Below are 20,597 nucleotides of genomic sequence, written 5' to 3'. Positions count from 1 at the left end.
AAAAAAAGCAGTTTGCACATAATAGTTTTGAGTTTGTAGCGTCAGCAGATGCTACTATTATTGTGAACACCCCCTTTTCTACTTTTTTTTTTTTTTTACTAATACCCCAATTTCATAGCCTTAAGAGTGTGCATATCATGAATGCTTGGTCTTGTTGGATTTGTGAGAATCTGCTGAATCTACTGGTACCTTGTTTCCCATGTAACAATAAGACATATACGCAAAACATGGATTAATCTTTTTAGGCACATAGCACTACTATTATTCTGAACACTACTGTATAGACATGTCGTGCATTTTCCGGAGCATTATTCATCATCTAGTTGTTCACAGGCCAGACCTATCCTGCAAACCATTGTCTTTGATTTTTGTGCAACAGATAGGCAAAATGATTATGCATTTTGTGACTAACACATGAAATTTGGCACTCATAAATTAAGTAATGTTCATTTTCAGATGTGGAGGTATCCTGGAGCTGGAAAATCCTGGAAAATGAATATGTGTGCCAAATTTGGTGCTTCAGTCACAAAATGAACAATTGTTATGGAAATCTTAGCTAAGCTGCACCACTATTTTGGGTTTCCACTTTAATTTAGTTTTAAAAACATTTTTTAAATGTATCATTTGATTTACCGTAATGTGACAGCAGATTTTCCATTCCAGCTGCCACAGTTAGTTTTTGATGTCAAGATTACTGCTGTTAGTGATTGTAATATTAAATTGTGTGCATTATGAGTGTGATGACCATCCAGTGTGCAAACACAGCTTTGATTTTTCATTCCTGCCTGTCCTTCAGCTCTCTGACACACCAAGGCAAGACCGCTGTCACAATCTCCTCAATGCTTTGAACTCCCACAAGGACAGGTAAGTCAGTGCATATGATGAGCAGAATAAACACCGACCACACATGACTGGATTGTGGATTGATGAGTAGGCCTCTCTGGACAGAGGGAAGCGTCTTCATACTTCATGCACACTGAAATGAGTGAGGTGAATATGTGACTTTAAAAGATGTAGTAACTGCCAATTAGACAAGACTGAATTTAAGTCTTTGCGTGTCTTGTCTTGTTTGTGATAGTGTCCTTTCAGCAAAGGACAAAGGTCAAGTACTTGAATCGCAAAAATGAGTCACAACTTGTAATTGTTTCTCAGATGAATTTTAGCAAAAAAAAAAAAAAAAAAAAAAAAAAGATTCCTTGCATTTTCAAAAGCTGCAAATTTCTGGAGGCAAAGCCTGCTGTAATTATGTATATAAATTACAGACACGGCTTGTGAAATGTTCCTTAATTTAGATTAAAAGATGGATTATAAATACATGTTGCCATACAAGACAATCAAACATGAATAATTCAAAACAGCAACAGAAGGTGACAGTGATGTTTAGACGCAACATCACGACAGGCTCACAGATTCTTCAGTACATTTGATTTCTTGCTTGTTGCCCAGATTTGTCTCTGGAAAGGAGATCAAGAAGAAGAAGTGTCTTTTTGGACTTCAAGTTCGAGCCCCACCGCCGCTTTCATCTGATTCAGCCCCTCTCATCACCGACCCACCTATCAACATCACACACCGGAGAAGGTCAGATTAAGGACAATGTGTCTGCTTTCAGTTCTTATTTGAATGAGCTCTGGGTTTCCCTCAGGGCAATCAGTCATTATGTAAGAACAATTAACTGTGGGATCAGAAGCTCGCAGTATTCATATGCCAGCAAATGTGTTAGTGCCTTAATATTCTATTACAGGAGAATAAAATCCCATTCGTGCATGTCTGAATCTGTATTTATGGGTGCACGAGTGTGCACGATGTGTGTGAAGCAATTGATGCATTTTTTTATTTCAGTTATTTTTAGTTATTAATGGGTAATATTAGCCACATGGAATTATGAAAATAGTTTGTAGTGGTGCATACTTAAAGAAAGAGGCCCATATAGAGATTTTCTTTTACAAAACTCAAAATGTGCAATGATTTTTAAACAAAAAGAGACAGAAATTGGGCCTCATTCACCAACCATTCTTTAAATTTTATTTAAATTTGATTCTTAAAACCCACTTACACAGTTTTCACAAAGATTCTGACATTCATCAAAGTTTTCTTATTTGAAATATGTTCTTGGCTATGAACAGAATCTTCAAAGTAATCTTCGAGTAATTCACCAAATTTTCTGGAAAGAAGGCAGAAAATAAATATAATTTTTGATTTTGTCCTTTTAAATCAATCATGAGATATAATTTTTCCAAAAATTAGATTTATTGAGCTTCATTTTATAGTTGGATTCATCATTTCATGGCCTAAAACCACAGCCATAACTTAGTTAATGTTCTCTTGATTAGTGTGACTGTGACCCACAAGTTGTAATTAGCAGTTAATAATTAGTAGAGAAGCTGTGTGTATGACAGGACCTGTTCTGTGCTCGTGACATGACCGCTTGGTCTCTTTTTTAGCACTTTCCTCCTGACAACTTTACAGTTCGTCTTTGACCATCTGAAGTTGATGGACATGCCACCATGTCCAAATCATGTTTCTATTAATATATCAGGGATGGAACATCACAGAGACTTCAATAGACCACTTCCTGGAACCATAGAGTGTCACCTCTAGTTTCAATCCCTGTTCTAAATGATCTTTGCCTCACATTTAATTCAAGAGCCTGGAGAAGGTCACATAGATCTGTGTGTGTCTCTTTCGCTCTCTCTCTGTTTTGCTACTTCAACAGACTCATTTAGAGCAGACTGTGGCTTTGTTAAGGAGTCAGATTCATTCACGCTGCCATTTAACCCTCATAAATCCTACAGATATACTGTAACAAAATCATGTGAATGGGCTATTCTCTTTTTCCAGGATTAACAAGCTGCCCCCTTCCCCAACAGAGTAAATAAGCATTTTTACCTGAGGCCAACATATAGCCAGCGGGTATTGCGAAGACCTGGCGTCTGTCTGTCCGTCTGTGTACAACATAAGTCCAGTGCTATTACTTCACAGTCTTCAGATTCACAGGGAACATTCTTGGGTCACAGACCTTGGACAAGTTCGAAGATGGCTAACCTTGACATATTTCAAGAGGTATATTGAGAGGTTAAAAACTCACATTCTGTTTGAACCTATTCCATTTTGTTTTTGAGTGGCGGGCGCGACAGTCAATCAGAGTAGAGCTGTACAGTGATGTCAGTGGCTGATCTCTCCAAAACCGCTTAATTTTGTGTGTTTATATACATGTTTCTTATATGTTTTGGAAAAGCTAGTGAGAAATAAATCCTTCTAAAACTCAAAATGCAGTTTTTGGAACCTACTAACACCCCTGAACTTCGTGGACGTTAGCATGGTGACGTCACAGGCTGGTAGCTAACTTCCTATGGAGTTAAATTTGTCTCATTAATACCAGCAAATGCACAGAGGGTGATCTACAAATATTCCTTGATTTGCATACCTTCCGCTTTTGTCCAAAGCTCATGTACACGCACACGCAAAGCCTCCTGCAGCCACTGCTAATATGTAAATATTGTTTTTGATTGACTGATTAATAGAGGGGCTTTATTGAACAAGTACAAATTGTATGTAAGACAACAGGATGTTAATAATTAATTAGAAACTGCAAATTATAAAGAACACAAGACTCATACATACTTTTAGCATTGCATTATGTAATTTTTGTGAGGGACTTTCTACTTTTCATCAAACGATGCATATTTGTGGACATTTCTGTATAGAGGGAAGACAGAAAGTCTTGAGCAGGAAATTCATTTTTTTAATATACATACATACATACATATACATATATACATATATACATATATATATATATATATATATATATATATACACATACATACATACATATATATATATATATACACATACATACATACATATATATATATATATATACATACATACATATATATATATATATATATACACATACATACATACATATATATATATATATATACATACATACATATATATATATATATACATACATACATATATATATATACATATATATACATACATACATATATATATATACATACATACATATATATATACACAATTTCCTTCATATATTACACCACTTTTGTGAGCCAAGGACTTTTGGTATTCCCATTCCTAGCACCAAAACAATTTGTCCACATGAAAAAAAATCAAGATTTGAAGAACTTTCGAAAAATGCATTTAATTTTTCAGATTTATAGCCAAAATATTTGACATACAGTGTTCTTAACACATATGTGTTAAGAACACTTGGCTTCCCACTGTAGCCAAGTGCTTGCTCACAGGGGGTCGTTTTGACCGTTGGGGTTTTACATAATTATTGTATGGCCTTGCCTTACAATATAAAGCGCCTTGGGGCAACTGTTTGTTGTGATTTGGCGCTATATAAAAAAATTGATTGATTGATTGATTGATTGATATGTGACACATATTTTGAAAGCTGAGAATGTTAACATTTTGATATGCAGCACATTATAGTTTAAAAATTACATTAAAATGGGAAAATCTAGAAAATATTCATGGGTCCAGAAAGCTTAACCCTTTACCTACTGAGGCTATAAATGGACGATTGGTTATAATTTTTTATTATAGCAATAAAATTAAGAAATAATGTTCTATGTTTGTGTGATTTGGTACCCTTTTCCAAGAGTACCTGAATTTCAATTATATTACACCTGATTAACTATTTATACACATTATTTGTAAGTTTTAGCATTTAAAATGAGAAAAAACACAAAAACGAACTTGATTTTTTTTCAGTTTTTTAGTGAAAAATGATTGTTATGTAAAGGAAGTTTGATTTCACATTTTAAACAGGAAGCTGTACGTGTTTACAATCAAAATAATTTTGTGTGTCTAGAACTCAGAAACAGCGCAGAGACAGTGCAAAAGTAAACATTTTACAAGGCGAAAATATGCAAAAAGTAACCAGTTTTAAAGTGCAGAACCAAACAATATGAATAAATGGTAAATGGACTGCATTTATATAGCGCTTTTCCATCTGCATCAGATGCTCAAAGCGCTTTATTATGCCTCACATTCACCCCGATGTCAGGGTGCTGCCATACAAGGCGCTCACTACACACCGGGAGCAATAGGGGATTAAAGACCTTGCCCAAGGGTCCTTAGATTTTCCAGTCAGGCGGGGATTTGAACCCAGGATCTTCTGGTCTCAAGCCCAACACCTTATCCACTAGACCATCACCTCCCCGACCATCACCTCATGAATAACAACAAACAAAGTGCAAAACTATATATAAATATATCAGTTATTATCTGTATTATTAAAATGTGTAATAAATCACTCATTTGATTACTCATTTTGTGCAAAATTATACAATATGAATAAAACAATAAAGTGTCAAACTATATACAAATATATAACCAAGAATCAAAATTAGATCTAAACTACATCAGTCCATTGTCAGTGTGGTACTGTTTGTAACAGTTTCTGTCTGGCTGAAGACAGAGGCCAATTTTACAAAGTTTGCACATCCAGCAGGTTGACCTCTTGCAAACCTTGCAAGAACGCCACCCCTTTGTGGATCGCTCGCAAGGTGGGTTTCCACTGCTTGTTGGCACCAGGCAGTGGCTTGTGGCTGATGGAGCCATCACACCCACACAAACACGCACACACACCTTCACAAATGACACTAACACCCTACCTTTTCCTCAAAAATTACTACATTTATGTTTGCTGTCTGTCTCTGTACTTTTCTGTCACTTTTGCGCTCTTTTTCATACTTTTCCCTCGTTTCAAAAGTCACCGAACGCACTTTACCGTAATATATGCAACATATAGCATACTGTTGTTCTTGGCTTGCTGTCAGTGTTGAAATTTTTCAGATTGAGGCCTTACATGAGAACTTACGGTAATGAGAATCAGCGACGCACTAGTGTGAAACTTCCGTGTATTTCCTCTGCGTTATGACGTCACAGGCTTAGGTATCCATATATCATTGGAAAGCCCTTGGTGTTAGCTTAACAATGCACTTTGAATCATTCGGATTGGACAAACTATGGCGGAGTTACAGTAAAACAAATACGCATATGGAAAATATGGCGTGGGTGCCATCGCTGTAGAGAAAGGGTTAAATATTTGGAATCTAAGTAAGTTCTTACTTACCAGTCAAAGGTTTGGACACATTTTCCCACCCAATTGAATGGGAATGTGTGCCGCAACTAAAATCCAAAGCATATGGTGGGGTTTTGGGTTCCAGAAACAAAAATACATATTTGATCTTTAACCTTCTACTTTTACTCTGCTTGTAATTGAGCTAGAAGGTTCATTTTATTAAACTCTGGGTCTTTTAGTGAAGCTTAGAGCTAGTGGCCGACGATCACCTTATTATTTCTTTTGTTTTTCTTGTTGCTAAATGCTGATAAATTATACTGTTTGTTGGCTTTCTGCCGCCTGATTCTGTTTTTTCTCTCTGTTTAAGGTGCAGTTCCATCCAAAGATGAGAGTAGGTGTTTTCTTCTGCAGGCGTTCAGTCTTGTGCACCAGCATGGACTTTCAAAATCTCCCAAAATCTTCCTGTATAATTTCCTGTATTGTCTATTGTGTCAGTAGCATGGCCCAAGCAGAGGGTCAACCCTTTGAGTCTGGGCTGCTTGAGGTTTCTTCCTCAAATCATCAGAGTGAGTTTTTACTTACCACTGTTGCCACTGTCGCTTGTGTTTGCTCTAGGATTTTGGTAAGGTTAGACCTTACTTGTGTGAAGCACCTTGAGGCAACTTTGTTGTGATTTGATGCTGTATAAATTAAAATAAATTGAAATTGAAATATTTCCCATAGTTTTTTTTTATTAATTTTTGTGACTTTGACATTAGTGGGCAGCACAGTGGAACATGTGTAAGCTCTCTTGTCTTACAGCCATCCAGGTTTCAAAGCCCACATGTGCCATAATTAAATAAACAACTGCATGACGTTGTTTACTTGAAGTTATGTCTGGGGATACAACCCCTGGCAAAAATTATGGAATCACCGGCCTCGGAGGATGTTCATTCAGTTGTTTAATTTTGTAGAAAAAAAAGCAGATCACAGACATGACACAAAACTAAAGTCATTTCAAATGGCAACTTTCTGGCTTTAAGAAACACTATAAGAAATCAAGAAAAAAAATTGTGGCAATCAGTAACAGTTACTTTTTTAGACCAAGCAGAGGGAAAAAAATATGGAATCACTCAATTCTGAGGAAAAAATTATGGAATCATGAAAAACAAAAGAACGCTCCAACACATCACTAGTATTTTGTTGCACCACCTCTGGCTTTTATAACAGCTTGCAGTCTCTGAGGCATGGACTTGGCCTTCAAATAGTCCGGATCTTAATCCAATTGAAAATCTTTGGTGGAAGTTGAAGAAAATGGTCCATGACAAGGCTCCAACCTGCAAAGCTGATCTGGCAACAGCAATCAGAGAAAGTTGGAGCCAGATTGATGAAGAGTACTGTTTGTCACTCATAAGTCCATGCCTCAGAGACTGCAAGCTGTTATAAAAGCCAGAGGTGGTGCAACAAAATACTAGTGATGTGTTGGAGCGTTCTTTTGTTTTTCATGATTCCAGAATTTTTTCCTCAGAATTGAGTGATTCCATATTTTTTTCCCTCTGCTTGGTCTAAAAAAGTAACCGTTACTGACTGCCACAGTTTTTTTTCCTGATTTCTTATAGTGTTTCTTAAAGCCAGAAAGTTGCCATTTAAAATGACTTTAGTTTTGTGTCATGTCTGTGATCTGCTTTTTTTCTACAAAATTAAACAACTGAATGAACATCCTCCGAGGCCGGTGATTCCATAATTTTTGCCAGGGGTTGTAGTTTAGGAGATGATGAGGTTGTTTACCTGGGGTTATATCTGTGAACAGGTTATGAAATCATGAGGTTGTTTATCTGAAGTGCCATCTGGGAACAGTTTATGAAAACACAAGGTTGTTTACCTGAAGTTATGTCTGGAGACAGTTTATGAAATAATGAGGTTGTACATGAAGTTACGTCTCACAATAGTTTATGAAATCATGAGGTTGTTTACCTAAAGTTACAGTTGTATGCAAAAGTTTGGGCACCACTGATTTTCATGATTTTCCTTTTTAAATCATTGGTTGTCTGGATCAGAAATTTCAGCTAAATATACCATATACCAGAGTAACACACTGATATTTGAGAAGTGAAATGAAGTTTATAGTATTTACAGAAAGTGTGCAATAATTATTCAAACAAAATTAGGCAGGTGCATATATTTGGGCACCCTTGTCATTTTATTGATTTGAATACATTTAGCACTAATTATTGGAACACAAAACTGGTTTGGTAAGCTCATTGACCCTTGACCTCCCTACACAGATGAATCCAATCCTGAGAAAGGGTATTTAAGGTGGCCATTTACAAATGTTTCTCCTCTTTGCATCTCTTCTAATGAGTGGCAACATGGGACCCTCTAAACAACTCTCAAATGACCTGAAAACAAAGATTTTTCAACATCATGGTTTCGGGGAAGGATACAAAAAGCTATCAGAGGTTTGAGCTGTCAGTTTCCACTGTGAGGAACATAGTGAGGAAATGGAAGACCACAGGCACAGTACTAGTTAAGGCCTGAAGTGGCAAGAAAAAAACTGAAGCAAAGGATGGTGCGAACAGTCATAGTCAACCCACAGATTTGCTCCAAAGACCTACAACATGATCTTGCTGCAGATAGTGTCTCTGTGCATCGTTACACAGTACAGCACACTTTGCACAATGAGAGAGTAATGCAGAGGAAGCCTTTTCTGCGTACACCCCACAAACAGAATTGCTTGAGGTATGCTAAAGCACATTTGGACAAGCCAGCTTAATTTTGGAATAAGGTGCTGTGGACTGATGAAACTAAAATTGAGTTATTTGGACATAACGAGGGGCAGTATGCATGGCTGAAAAAGAACACAGCATTCCAAGAAAAACACTTGCTAGCTACAGTAAAATTTGGAGGTGGTTCCATCATGCTGTGTGGCTGTGTGCAGGTACTGGGAGCCTTGTTAAAGTTGGGGGTCACATGGATTCCAGTCAATATCAGCAGATTCTTGAGAACAATGTTCAAGAATCAGTGACAAAGTTGAAGTTGCACCGGGGCTGGATCTTTCAACAAGACAACGACCCTAAACACTGCTCAAAATCTACTAAGGCATTCATGCAGAGGAACAAGTACAACATTCTGGAATGGCCATCTCAGCCCCCAGACCTGAATATTATTGAAAATCTGTGGTGTGATTTTAAGCAGGCTGTCCATGCTCAGAAACCAACAAACCTGACTGAACTAGAGAGGTTTTGTAAAGAAGAATGGTCCAAAATACCTTCAAGCAGAATCCAGACTCTGATTGGAAGCTATAGGAAGCATTTAGAGGCTGTTATTTCTGCAAAAGAAGGATCTCCTAAATATTGATGTATTTTTTCTGTTGGGTGCCCAAATTTATGCACCTGCCCAATTTTGTTTAAATAATTATTGCACACTTTCTGTAAATCCTATAAACTTCATTTCACTTCTCAAATATTGTGTTTGTCTGCTATATGATATATTTAACTGAAATTGCTGATCCAAACAAGGAATGATTTATAAAGGAAAATCATGGAAATCATCAGGGGTGCCCAAACGTTAACATGCCACTGTATATCTGGGAACAGTTTATGAAATCATGAAGTTGTTTACCTGAAGTTATATCTGGGAACAGTTTATGAAATCATGAGGTTGTTTTACATGAAGTTACATCTGGGAACAATTTATGAAATCACAAGGTTGTTTACCTAAAGTTATGTCTTGGGACAGTTTATGAAATCATGAGGTTGTTTATCTGAAGTTCCATCTGGGAACAGTTTATAAAATCATGAGGTTATTTACATGAAGTTACATCAGGGAACAGTTTATTAAATCACAAGGTTGTTTACCTAAAGTTATGTCTCAGGACAGTTTATGAAATCATGAGATTGTTTACCTGAAGTTATGTCTTGGAACAGTTTATGAAATCATGAGGTTGTTTATCTGAAGTTCCATCTGGGGACAGTTTATGAAATCATGAGGTTGTTTACCTGAAGTTATGTTTGGGGACAGTTTATGAAATCCTGAGGTTGTTTGACAGATGTTTGGTAATGCTGATATTTTTGCAGGTGACAAGAGTTCACGTCTTCAAAGTTATAGTGCTTCCTGTCTTACTCTATATTTCTGAGATCTGGACTTTTAACTAGTGATCTAAGGCATTGACTGGATGTCTTTGGTACCAAGTCTATCTGAAGAATGTTTGGGTAAAGCTGGAATGACTGTGTCAGAAGAATGGTTACTTAAATACAGTTAGATGAGAATGACTGCCTGCACTATGACAGAATTTAAATTATGTCACTATGGCAACCCATGTATTACTTGGTAGATAGATGGCTACTTGTGGGCGGTGGGGATGGGTTAGTGGTCCACATGGATGGTTACTAGGCAGGATCCAGAGCAGTTTCATAGTGTCATGGATGAGAGCCATGGCACCAGCTTATGTTCTCAGACATACAATTACTTTCAGTGTGGTCAATGTAAAATTAGGGGAAAACAATAATCCACCATCATCACCAAAGTCAGAAGTCATACGACAACAGTTTTTTTTTTTCCCCCATATGTTTCAAGCCTCATTCGTAGGTAGTTTGAAATGCAATTTAAATTGTATTTTTGCAAATCCATTTTGGTTTGTTACATCTGGTACCTTTCACCACACTTACAGAAGGAAAGAAAGTAAAAAATGTAGGCATGCACACCCAAAGGTACATGTAAAATCACCTAAAAACCCCCCCCCAAAAAAAACAGAAAATGCTGTGATGATACCTCACGCCTGAAACACATAACACATGCATCATATGCTCTGGAGTCTTGAGCACTTGTATTGCATTTCAGCTGCTGCTCCGTCCGACAACATAATTAACTAAACTAAACAAACTAAATGCTAACGTTACAAAAACTAAGCAAACAATAAGAAACCGTAAAGAACGACAGGAAAATGAAATACGGTGTGGATGAAATGAGGTTTTTTTTCGGCAGCATTTGTTCAAATTTTTCAACAGTTTAAAAATCCTGTCGACGCACCAGCTGCAGGAATGAAGTTGCGCAAAGATTAAACGATGCCAGAGGAAGTCAACAAAAGTCCAGATTTCTTGTTTCGTTTGGGCTTTGTTGCCCTTCATTAAGTGTCGTGTATACATATAAACATGCCACCTTTCAGGGCTCTCCCAAAGCAGTAAAAACATGGCGCAGCACCAGGTTGTTACATTCTCAGCACCATCATGCCGATTTTCAAGTTTAGGGTGTTTTCTCTCTGTTTTCTCAGATAATGTTGCTTAAATTTATTGAAATTTGTTGGTTTGCAGCCACACGGCATGAGTTCTCTTGCCTCCATTGAATTCCTGTGTAAGCTTATAAAGCAGACATCTCCTGATGATTCAGTGTGTAAGATTCACATGTCATTGGTCTGGTTAAATGTCACTCAAAAAATAAAGCCCTGTCACTGGTGACAGACAGCATCAAATGGTGGTTTGTAGCATGACTTTAGAAGTGAAGAAGAGGAAGAGAGTCAGAGCTCAATAAAGGATCAAATGGTGGAAGCTGAAGGAAAGAGAAGAGTTGTGGTATTGTATGAGGAAGTCTGAAGTGGCAGAGAAGTATGTGATGGTAGTAGAGGACATGTACAAGGATAGTGTGACTGTGGTGAGATGCGCAGTAGGAATGATAGATTCATTCAAGGTGAAGGTGGGATTACACCAAGGATCAGGTTTGAGTCCTTTCTTGTTCACAGTGGTGATGGGCAGGTTGACAGATGAGATCAGACAGGAGTCTCCATGGACTATAATGTTTGAGGTCATGTGGCCTGGAAATGTGGAGATACACTCTGGAGAGCAGGGGAATGAAAGTCAGTAGGAGCAAGACTGAGTACATGTGTGTGAAGCCTTATTGTGGCCAGCCTAAGGCACACATGTACAATAATCATGCCGTCTAATCAGCATCTTGATGTGCCATACCTGTGAGGTGGGATGGATTATCGCAGCAAAGGAGAAGTGCTCACTAACACAGATTTAGACAGATTTGTGAACAATATTTCTTTTGTGTATATAGAAAATGTTTTAGATTTTGAGTTCAGCTCATGAGCAATGGGAGCAAAAACAAAAGTGTTGTGTTTATATTTTTTTTTTTCAGTGTATTTAAATCTGATGTAAACTGGCAGTCTGAACAAAGCATAAGACCCAGGTTTGTAATGACTTCCTGGACTGGGAAATAGAAAATGTTGAATTTGTAGAGACATTCACCTATCTTGGCTGTGGCATTCATGTCTGGGTCCTCACACTGGGAGATCAAGAGATGCCTTTGAAGAGATTATGGAGTCATGAGGTTGCTAGAGAGAGGTGTTTTGTGATTCCGATATCTTTGCAGCAAAGCAAAGGTCCAGTTCTTTAGAGTCCTGGTACTTCCTGTTTTACTATATGGTTGTGAGAATTGAACGCTAGCCAGTAACCTAAGGCGAGGGCTGGAAGTCTTTACTATCAGGTCACTTCGGAGGATCCTTGGGTGCCGCTGAAATGACTTTGTGTCATATGAGTGGTTATTGGGGGGGACTCAGATGAGGAGTATTACTTGCATTGTGACTGAGTGTCAGCTTTGATATTCTGACCATGTGGCATGTTTCTTTGTGTATGATAGGTGCCTGAGTGTTGAGGACCCCAGTGGCTGGAGAAGACCAAGGGTATGCCAAAGTTTCACTTGGCTGTGGCAGATAGGTGATGACATTTGAGAGGTGGGGATGGAACAGTTGTTTGCCTGGGTGGTTGCCATCCGGGGCCCAAGGCAGTTTGATGGTGTTGTGGATGAGGCAAAGTGCAACACCAGAGCATGCTCCCAGACTTAATCATTTCAAAACACTTATATTGTTAGGTTATGAATTAGAGCTAGTTTGGGGTTGTTCAGTTTTGAGTGATCGCTGTGTGTGCATGTTTAAAGCTGGCAGGATGTGTCTGTACAGGTCGTGTAAGTTTGGCGTGTGTGCACAGCGCTCAATGTGGAAATCACCACATTTGATATTGACTTCTGTGCAGTTGCCTTTTAATTTACATGCTAATGGTATCAGCTGTTGACATTAACTGTCAAAGTAAACTGCAGCCAAATAAAAGTTCCATCCATCCATCCATTTTCTTCCGCTTTATTCGGAGTCGGGTCGCGGGGGCAGCAGCTCAAGCAAAGCCGCCCAGACCTCCCGATCCACACACACCTCCCCCAGCTCCTCCGGGGGAACCCCAAGGCGTTCCCAAGCCAGCCGAGAGATGTAGTCCCTCCAGCGTGTCCTGGGTCTTCCCTGGGGCCTCCTCCCAGTGGGACGTGCCCGGAACACCTCTCCAGCAAGGCGTCCAGGGGGCATCCGGAAAAGATGCCCGAGCCACCTCAACTGACTCCTTTCGACGTGGAGGAGCAGCGGCTCGACTCCGAGCTCCTCCCGAGTGACCGAGCTCCTCACCCTATCTCTAAGGGAGCGCCAAGCCACCCTGCGGAGGAAACTCATCTCGGCCGTTTGTACTCGCGATCTCATTCTTTCGGTCATGAGACAAATCTCATGACCATAGGTGAGGATCGGAACGTAGATCGATCAGTAAATCGAGAGCTTTGCCCCCCTACTCAGCTCTCTCTTCATCACGACGGTTCGATACAGCGACCGCATCACTGCAGATGCTGCACCGATCCGTCTATCGATCTCACGCTCCATCCGTCCCTCACTCGTGAACAAGACCCTGAGATACTTAAACTCCTCCACTTGAGGCAAGGACACTCCACCGACCTGAAGAGGGCAAAGCACCTTTTTCCGGTCGACAACCATGGCCTCGGATTTGGAGGTGCTGATTTTCATCCTGGACGCTTCACACTCGGCTGCAAACCGCCCCAGTGCACGCTGAAGGTCCTGATTTGACGAAGCCAACAGAACCACATCGTCCGCAAACAGCAGAGACGAGATTTTGTGGTTTCCAGACCAGATCCCCTCTGCACCCTGGCTGCGCCTAGAAATTCTGTCCATAAAAATAATGAACAGAACCGGTGACAAAGGGCAGCCCTGGCGGAGGACAACGTGCACTGGAAACATGTTTGACTTACTACTGGCAATGCGAACCAAGCTCCTGCTGCGGTCGTACAGGGACCGGATAGCCCTTAGCAAAGGACCCTGGACCCCGTACTCCCGGAGCACTCCCCACAGGGTGCCCCGAGGGACACGGTCGAACGCCTTCTCCAGATCCACAAAACACATGTGGACTGGTTGGGCAAACTCCCATGAACCCTCGAGCACCCGATGGAGCGTGTAGAGCCGGTCCAGTGTGCCGCGACCAGGACGAAAACCACACTGCTCCTCCTGAATCCGAGGTTTGACCATCGGTCGAATTTCCTCTCCAGTACTCTGGAATAGACCTTACCGGGGAGGCTGAGGAGTGTGATCCCCCTATAGTTGGAACACACCCTCCGGTCCCCCTTCTTAAACAGAGGGACCACCACCCCGGTCTGCCAATCCAGAGGCACTGTCCCCGATCGCCACGCGATGTTGCAGAGGCGTGTCAGCCAAGACAGCCCCACAACATCCAGAGACTTAAGGTACTCAGGACGGATTTCATCCACCCCAGGAGCCTTGCCACCGAGGAGCTTTCTAACCACCTCGGTGACTTCGGCCTGGGTAATGGATGAGTCCGCCTCTGAGTCCCCAGTCTCTGCTTCCTCTTCGGAAGACGTGACGATGGGATTGAGGAGATCCTCGAAGTACTCCTTCCACCGCCCGACAACATCCCCAGTCAGGATCAACAGCTCCCCACCCGCACCGTAAACAGTGCTGGTGGAGAGCTGCCTCTGCCTCCTGAGGCGTCGGACAGTTTGCCAGAATCTCTTCGAGGCCAACTGATAGTCGTCCTTCATAGCCTCCCCGAACTCCTCCCAGACCCGAGTTTTTGCCTCTGCGACCACACGGGCTGCGGCACGCTTGGCCTGCCGGTACCTGTCAGCTGCCTCTGGGGTCCCACCTACCAACAAAGATAAGTAGGACTCCTTCTTCAGCTTGACGGCATCCCTTACTTCCGGTGTCCACCACCGGGTTGGGGGATTGCCGCCGCGACAGGCACCAGAGACCTTGCGACCACAGCTACAAGCAGCCGCATCGACAATGGAGGTGGAGAACATGGTCCACTCGGACTCCATGTCTCCAACCTCCCCCGGGATCTGGGAGAAGCTCTCCCGGAGGTGGGAGATGAAGACCTTGCTGACAGAGGGTTCCGCCAGTCATTCCCAGCAGACCCTCACGATATGTTTGGGCCTGCCAGGTCTGACCGGCTTCCTACCCTCCCAGCGGATCCAACTCACCACCAGGTGGTGATGAGTCGACAGCTCTGCCCCTCTCTTCACTCGAGTGTCCAAGACACGTGACCAAAGATCAGATGATACGACTACAAAGTCGATCATCGACCTCCGGTTCAGGGTGTCCTGGTGCCACGTGCACTTATGGACACCCTTGTGCTCGAACATGGTGTTCGTGATGGACAAACTGTGACTAGCACAGAAGTCCAACAACTGAACACCACTCGGGTTCAGATCGGGGAGGCCGTGCTTCCCGCTCACCCCCCTCCGGGTCTCACTGTCGCCGCCCACGTGGGCGTTGAAATCCCCCAGGAGAACAATGGAGTCCCCAGTCGGAGCGCTATCTAGTACCCCTCCCAGGGACTCCAGGAAGGTCGGGTACTCTGCACTGCTGCTCGGCCCGTAGGCCGAGACAACGGTGAGAGACCTGTCCCCGACCCGAAGGCGTAGGGACATGACCCTCTCGTTCACCGGAGTGAATTCCAACACTTGGCGACTGAGCTGGGGAGCAATAAGCAATGCGACCCCAGCTCTCCGCCTCTCCCCGTGGGCGACGCCAGAAAAATGAAGCGTCCAGCCCCTCTCCAGGAGTTGGAGTTGTGCGTGGAGGTGAGCCCGACTATCTCTAGTCGGTATCTCTCAACCTCCCGCACAAGCTCAGGCTCCTTTCCCCCCTAGGCTCCTGGCTCAGGCTCAAAGTTTCACCATGGATTACTAGACATCTGGACTACGGACATTACAAACAGCCTATGGCTGAGAGCAGCACGTTCTCAGGCTTCAAGAACTTCGTAATTAAATGTGTCCAGCCATCTTCTGTTGTGCAGAGCCAACATGGCATACTAACTCTGGGGTTTTGGAATATATCCGCAACTCCAGGACTGAACCCAGTGCTCTGACATCAGGTTGGGCATTCTACTCACACCAACACTTTGAACATCTGCATTCCCAAACAGACATCCTATATGATTGGCTTTATTTTGTGCTGTGACACCACTTTAATTGGATTTGTATTTTTCCTATACAATACATATGCAGATATGTCCCAATGTGATTTCATGGTTTGAGTGTCAACGCAGGCGTTGAATACATCAGCACACTGCTGTTGTATTTATTATCACCACCAACAAAGTTATGTTATTACGCCTGTCTGTCTGTTTGTGAACACCCCGGAGCCCACAGTTTTCATATATTGTTATGATTTTTTTTTTTTTTAACTGAAGATTCATATCCTAATAGGCAAGAAGTGATTCAGTTTTCATGGTCATAGAGCAAAGGGCAAAGACAGGAAAATTCTTGGAAAATTGGAAAAATCCATATCTTTAACACAAATTTTCAAAAATTCATAACTGTGACAAAAAATATCAAATTTCTTTCATATTTGAAAGCGTTATGTAGGATGGCATCTTTTGTCATCTGACAACGTTTGATCTGGATCTGATCCAGATTACAGATTTTGTGGCATTTAACTTTAACATTGAAAACTCCATTTTAAAGTATATTTTACATTATATCTTAATCAATCGTGCCCTAATCACACTCTTATTTTAAAGTGAGGTGGATTTTTGTGGACAGTTGAATTTAATATTGAAAAGCCTATTTGATGTACATTTTGCATTATATCTCAGTCAAAAGTGCCTCAATCAGTCTCATTTGTGACAATGAGGTGCAAACTGACAATCTCAATGAAGACTAAGTTTGATCCACATCTGATCCATATTGAACAGATATGTGATTGTTTTTAACATTGAAAAACCCTTTTGATCTATATTTTTGTATTTTGGCTTATGAAAAGCCACTTCTAATAGCAATTTGACCTTGAAAATTTTTTCCAAGGTTAAAATTTGTGGAATTGGAAACTATAGTGTTGGTGGAGGTTTGTGGTAAAAAGCAAGTTGTCCCCTGGCACGATGAGTGTGAGTGTGATAATATGTTAATGCTTGTGTTAATATGAATTTATGTGTGTTTTTGTTCACTTCAGCCCACTGTCAATACCCTGCCAGAGGAGAGTCGGGGGGCCAGAGTCACGTAAATCAAAGCGGCACATCATGGAGACACAGGTCAGTGCCTCTGTCTCCAATTCTGGACTGAGCTACAAGCACCTCTGTTTTTTTTTTTTTCCTTGATATGCACTCTAGCAAAACAGTTCACTGCTATCCAAATAACCTGTCACTCTGACACAGTGATGACGGCTCACTTCACAGTTGAGATCTGTATTCATATCCTTTAACATTCAGGGCATCTCTGCTCCTGTTTGCTGCCGGGAATGTGTTTTGGAGTGCATGCTTACGTAAGGTACCGTAAGCGATGGGGCGTCACATCTTTAGCTCAGCTAAATGTATAATTCAGACGCTCTGCTTTGTACAAATTCAGCTGCACACAAACCTGCTCGTGTTTCATCAACATCTGCAGTTCAGCAGTTCGCTTATCATGATCATCAAACCCAATTCCCAGCGGATCTCCTTGAAACACTTGGCATCACACGTGGACGTTACTATTTTTACTGCATTCTTAACCATAAGCGCCCATTGTACTGTGTCCTCCTACATAACACTCTGATTTGTGTATGCATGCATACAGTAATCCTGGAACAATATGCTCCACAGAGCTCTCGTTTTCACTCTGGCACATCCAGGCCCATTGTGTCCCTCTGATTGATGCTAATCTCCACCCATCTTGGAGGGAGCAGGTTTGTTATACTGTAGAAGTGAGATGGGAAAGAATGCTGATATGCATAGCCTGGGATCGCTTCCAAGTGCACTTTGCAGTCGATTACAGTTTGGCCAGGTGGTGCTGGCACCTTGACAGTGCAGCACTGACAGAGCACATCCATTTAAAGGTACAGGAGTCTACTAAGGCCACAGAATAATCATCTTCTGTCCTAACAGTAATGCTTTGGAAAGGAATGATAATGGGTAAGGTGTGGTACCATTTGTCACAATGCAGCGATGAGAAATGCTGCCTTGGTGTCCCCTCAGATGACAATTTGGAGAATGATGGGTCTGATGACGTTTTCATATTTTTGCTTGTCAGTTGATGTGTCAAGAATTCCACCTCACTTACCAGCCAACTCCATGTGGCGCTACACTGTAAAAAAACAAAAAAGAAGCGGGCAAAACAGAAAAATCTCAGGCTATCAGCTGCACAAATTATGGAGTTTACTTATGATGTTTCATATCATTGTTATGCAGATGGCATATACAGCTTTACATCTCCTTTACTCCACAAACGGTTTCTGATGTATCAGTTCTTCAAAACTGTATTAATGTAATTAAAAATGAGATGGCCGCTAACTATTTGTCACTTAATACAGCAAAAACTGAAGTAGTTGTTTGTGCCCCTGATGAGTTTGTTCCCTCTGTGATTAAGAACCTTGGCTCTCTGTCCTCTTTTGTTCACTTAGCAGCAGAGCTGGGACGAAGTAACCATCAAGTCACTCTCATCATGAATCAGCAAGTCCCAAGTCAAATCTCAAGTCATAATGACTACCAATTGTTTGCAAGCTGACTTGAGACTTAACTTGGGAATTGCAGATTGATGACTTGAGAATGACTTGACAGTAACTTCTGCACCTCTGCTTAGCAGTCAGAAATCTGGGTGTTACAATTGACCAGGCTTTCAAATTTGACACAGATGTTACCCGTCTTGAGCAATCATGCTTCTTTCATTTACGAAACATTGCCTGAGTCTCAAGTTGAGCTGGAACAGATCATTCATACCTTTATTTCTTCACGTCTTGATTACTGTAATTCACTGTTTCCTAGCCTCAGTAAGTCTTCGCTGGACCGCCTACAAACGGTTCAGAATGCGGTTGCAAGCAGTGGTGGGCACAGCGAACCAAAAAGTTAGCTTTGATAACCATTAATCAGATAACTGAAAAGTTATCTTTTATGATGATAAACTGATAAACTGCTAAAAAATTATCTTTATTACAGGTAACCGATAACTGATCACTGTTAGTATTGATTTGGATGCGGCCACATCACATTACACTGTTGGCTTCTGATAAACCAGTTTCACTTTAAATGCCGCAGGGGCTGCTGGGTAAATTCAAGGATCACAAACACAAAGAACACATGAAAAATGAATAAATAAAAAATAAACCCCCAAACACTGTCATCATCTTTCAAAAGCAGTAACACACAGTATTAGAAGTCACAGTTTATCTTGGTATTAGATAGTATTAGACCGTCATTTACGAGCTAAAAGCTGCCGCTTTTTCACGTTTTGAACCCTGACGCTTAAACAACAACTGAAATACATCCGTTAATGCATTGATTGGCAGAATAATATACACATAGTAAATATAAATTCTTATCTGTTAGTTTCAGTGGGATACATCTGAATAGATAATCCACATAAAGCACCCTTTTTAAAAATCCAAAACAGTGTCTAAACATGAAGAAAAGTCCCTCCCTCTGTACACACAGCTGCACCATGAAAGCTCCTCTCTCCCAGCGAGTCTTGGTGATTAAATTACAGCCACAAAGAAATAAAATAAAATAAAAATAAAAATTAGTCTGTTTTGTTTTTGTGTCGAGTGGACAAGTCACTGTAACGTCCAAGGTGAACCTGAACTACACTACCTGACTGGCCAATCACGTTTTGCACTTAATGATGACGCCATCTGTAAGCGACAAGCAGCCAGTCTGCTCGGTGGCTATAAACACACAACAAACGGATTAAAATGTTTGATTTTAGGGTTTACAAATGTTTTTGACCGATAAACTTTACCAGCAAATGTTATCGGACCGAAAGTTATCGGAACTAAATTTATTGGAAGATAATTCGTCCGATGATGGTTTTAAAACTTATCTGAAAAGCTAATTCAATAGCAAAAACATTAGCTTTGATAATTATCTGCTATCGGATTAGCTGAACTGTGCCCACCACTGGTTGCAAGGCACCTTACAAGGTCATCTAAGTGGTCTCATGTATCATCCATTATGTCCCTTTAGCACTGGCTCCCAATTTGGTTCAAACTGTAATTTAAAATATTGATGACTTTTGGAGCTTTGTACGGTCAAATGCCACTCTACATCAGTGAACTGTTGCACCCTTATGTGACAAGCAGGTCTCTAAGGTCCTTGGAGGTCCAGAATCTGTTGGTTGTACCAAGGTCAAGGCTGAAGCCCAAAGGAGGCTCCCAAACTGTGGAATGCACTACCACTACACCTACATTCTGTGGACTCTGTTGGAACTTTTAAGGAGAAGCTCAAGACCCATTTGTAGTGCAGCAGATAAC

At 41.1% G+C, this 20,597-nt stretch overlaps 1 protein-coding gene across 1 annotated transcript in view; it reads left to right on the top strand.

Moving 5' to 3' along the window:
- phf1 (PHD finger protein 1) overlaps positions 1-20,597 on the top strand; it is an 84,109-nt gene that overhangs the window by 31,585 nt on the left and 31,927 nt on the right. Inside the window, 3 exon segments of the mRNA XM_034174273.1 lie at positions 797-864; positions 1,447-1,578; positions 17,334-17,412. Coding sequence (XP_034030164.1) covers positions 797-864; positions 1,447-1,578; positions 17,334-17,412 — 279 coding nt within the window.

This window comes from Thalassophryne amazonica, chromosome 7 (genome assembly GCF_902500255.1).
Source record: "Thalassophryne amazonica chromosome 7, fThaAma1.1, whole genome shotgun sequence".
NCBI lineage: Eukaryota > Metazoa > Chordata > Actinopteri > Batrachoidiformes > Batrachoididae > Thalassophryne > Thalassophryne amazonica.
The sequence above is the reverse complement of the archived record's forward strand: the minus strand, read 5'-3'. Positions and strand labels throughout refer to the sequence as shown.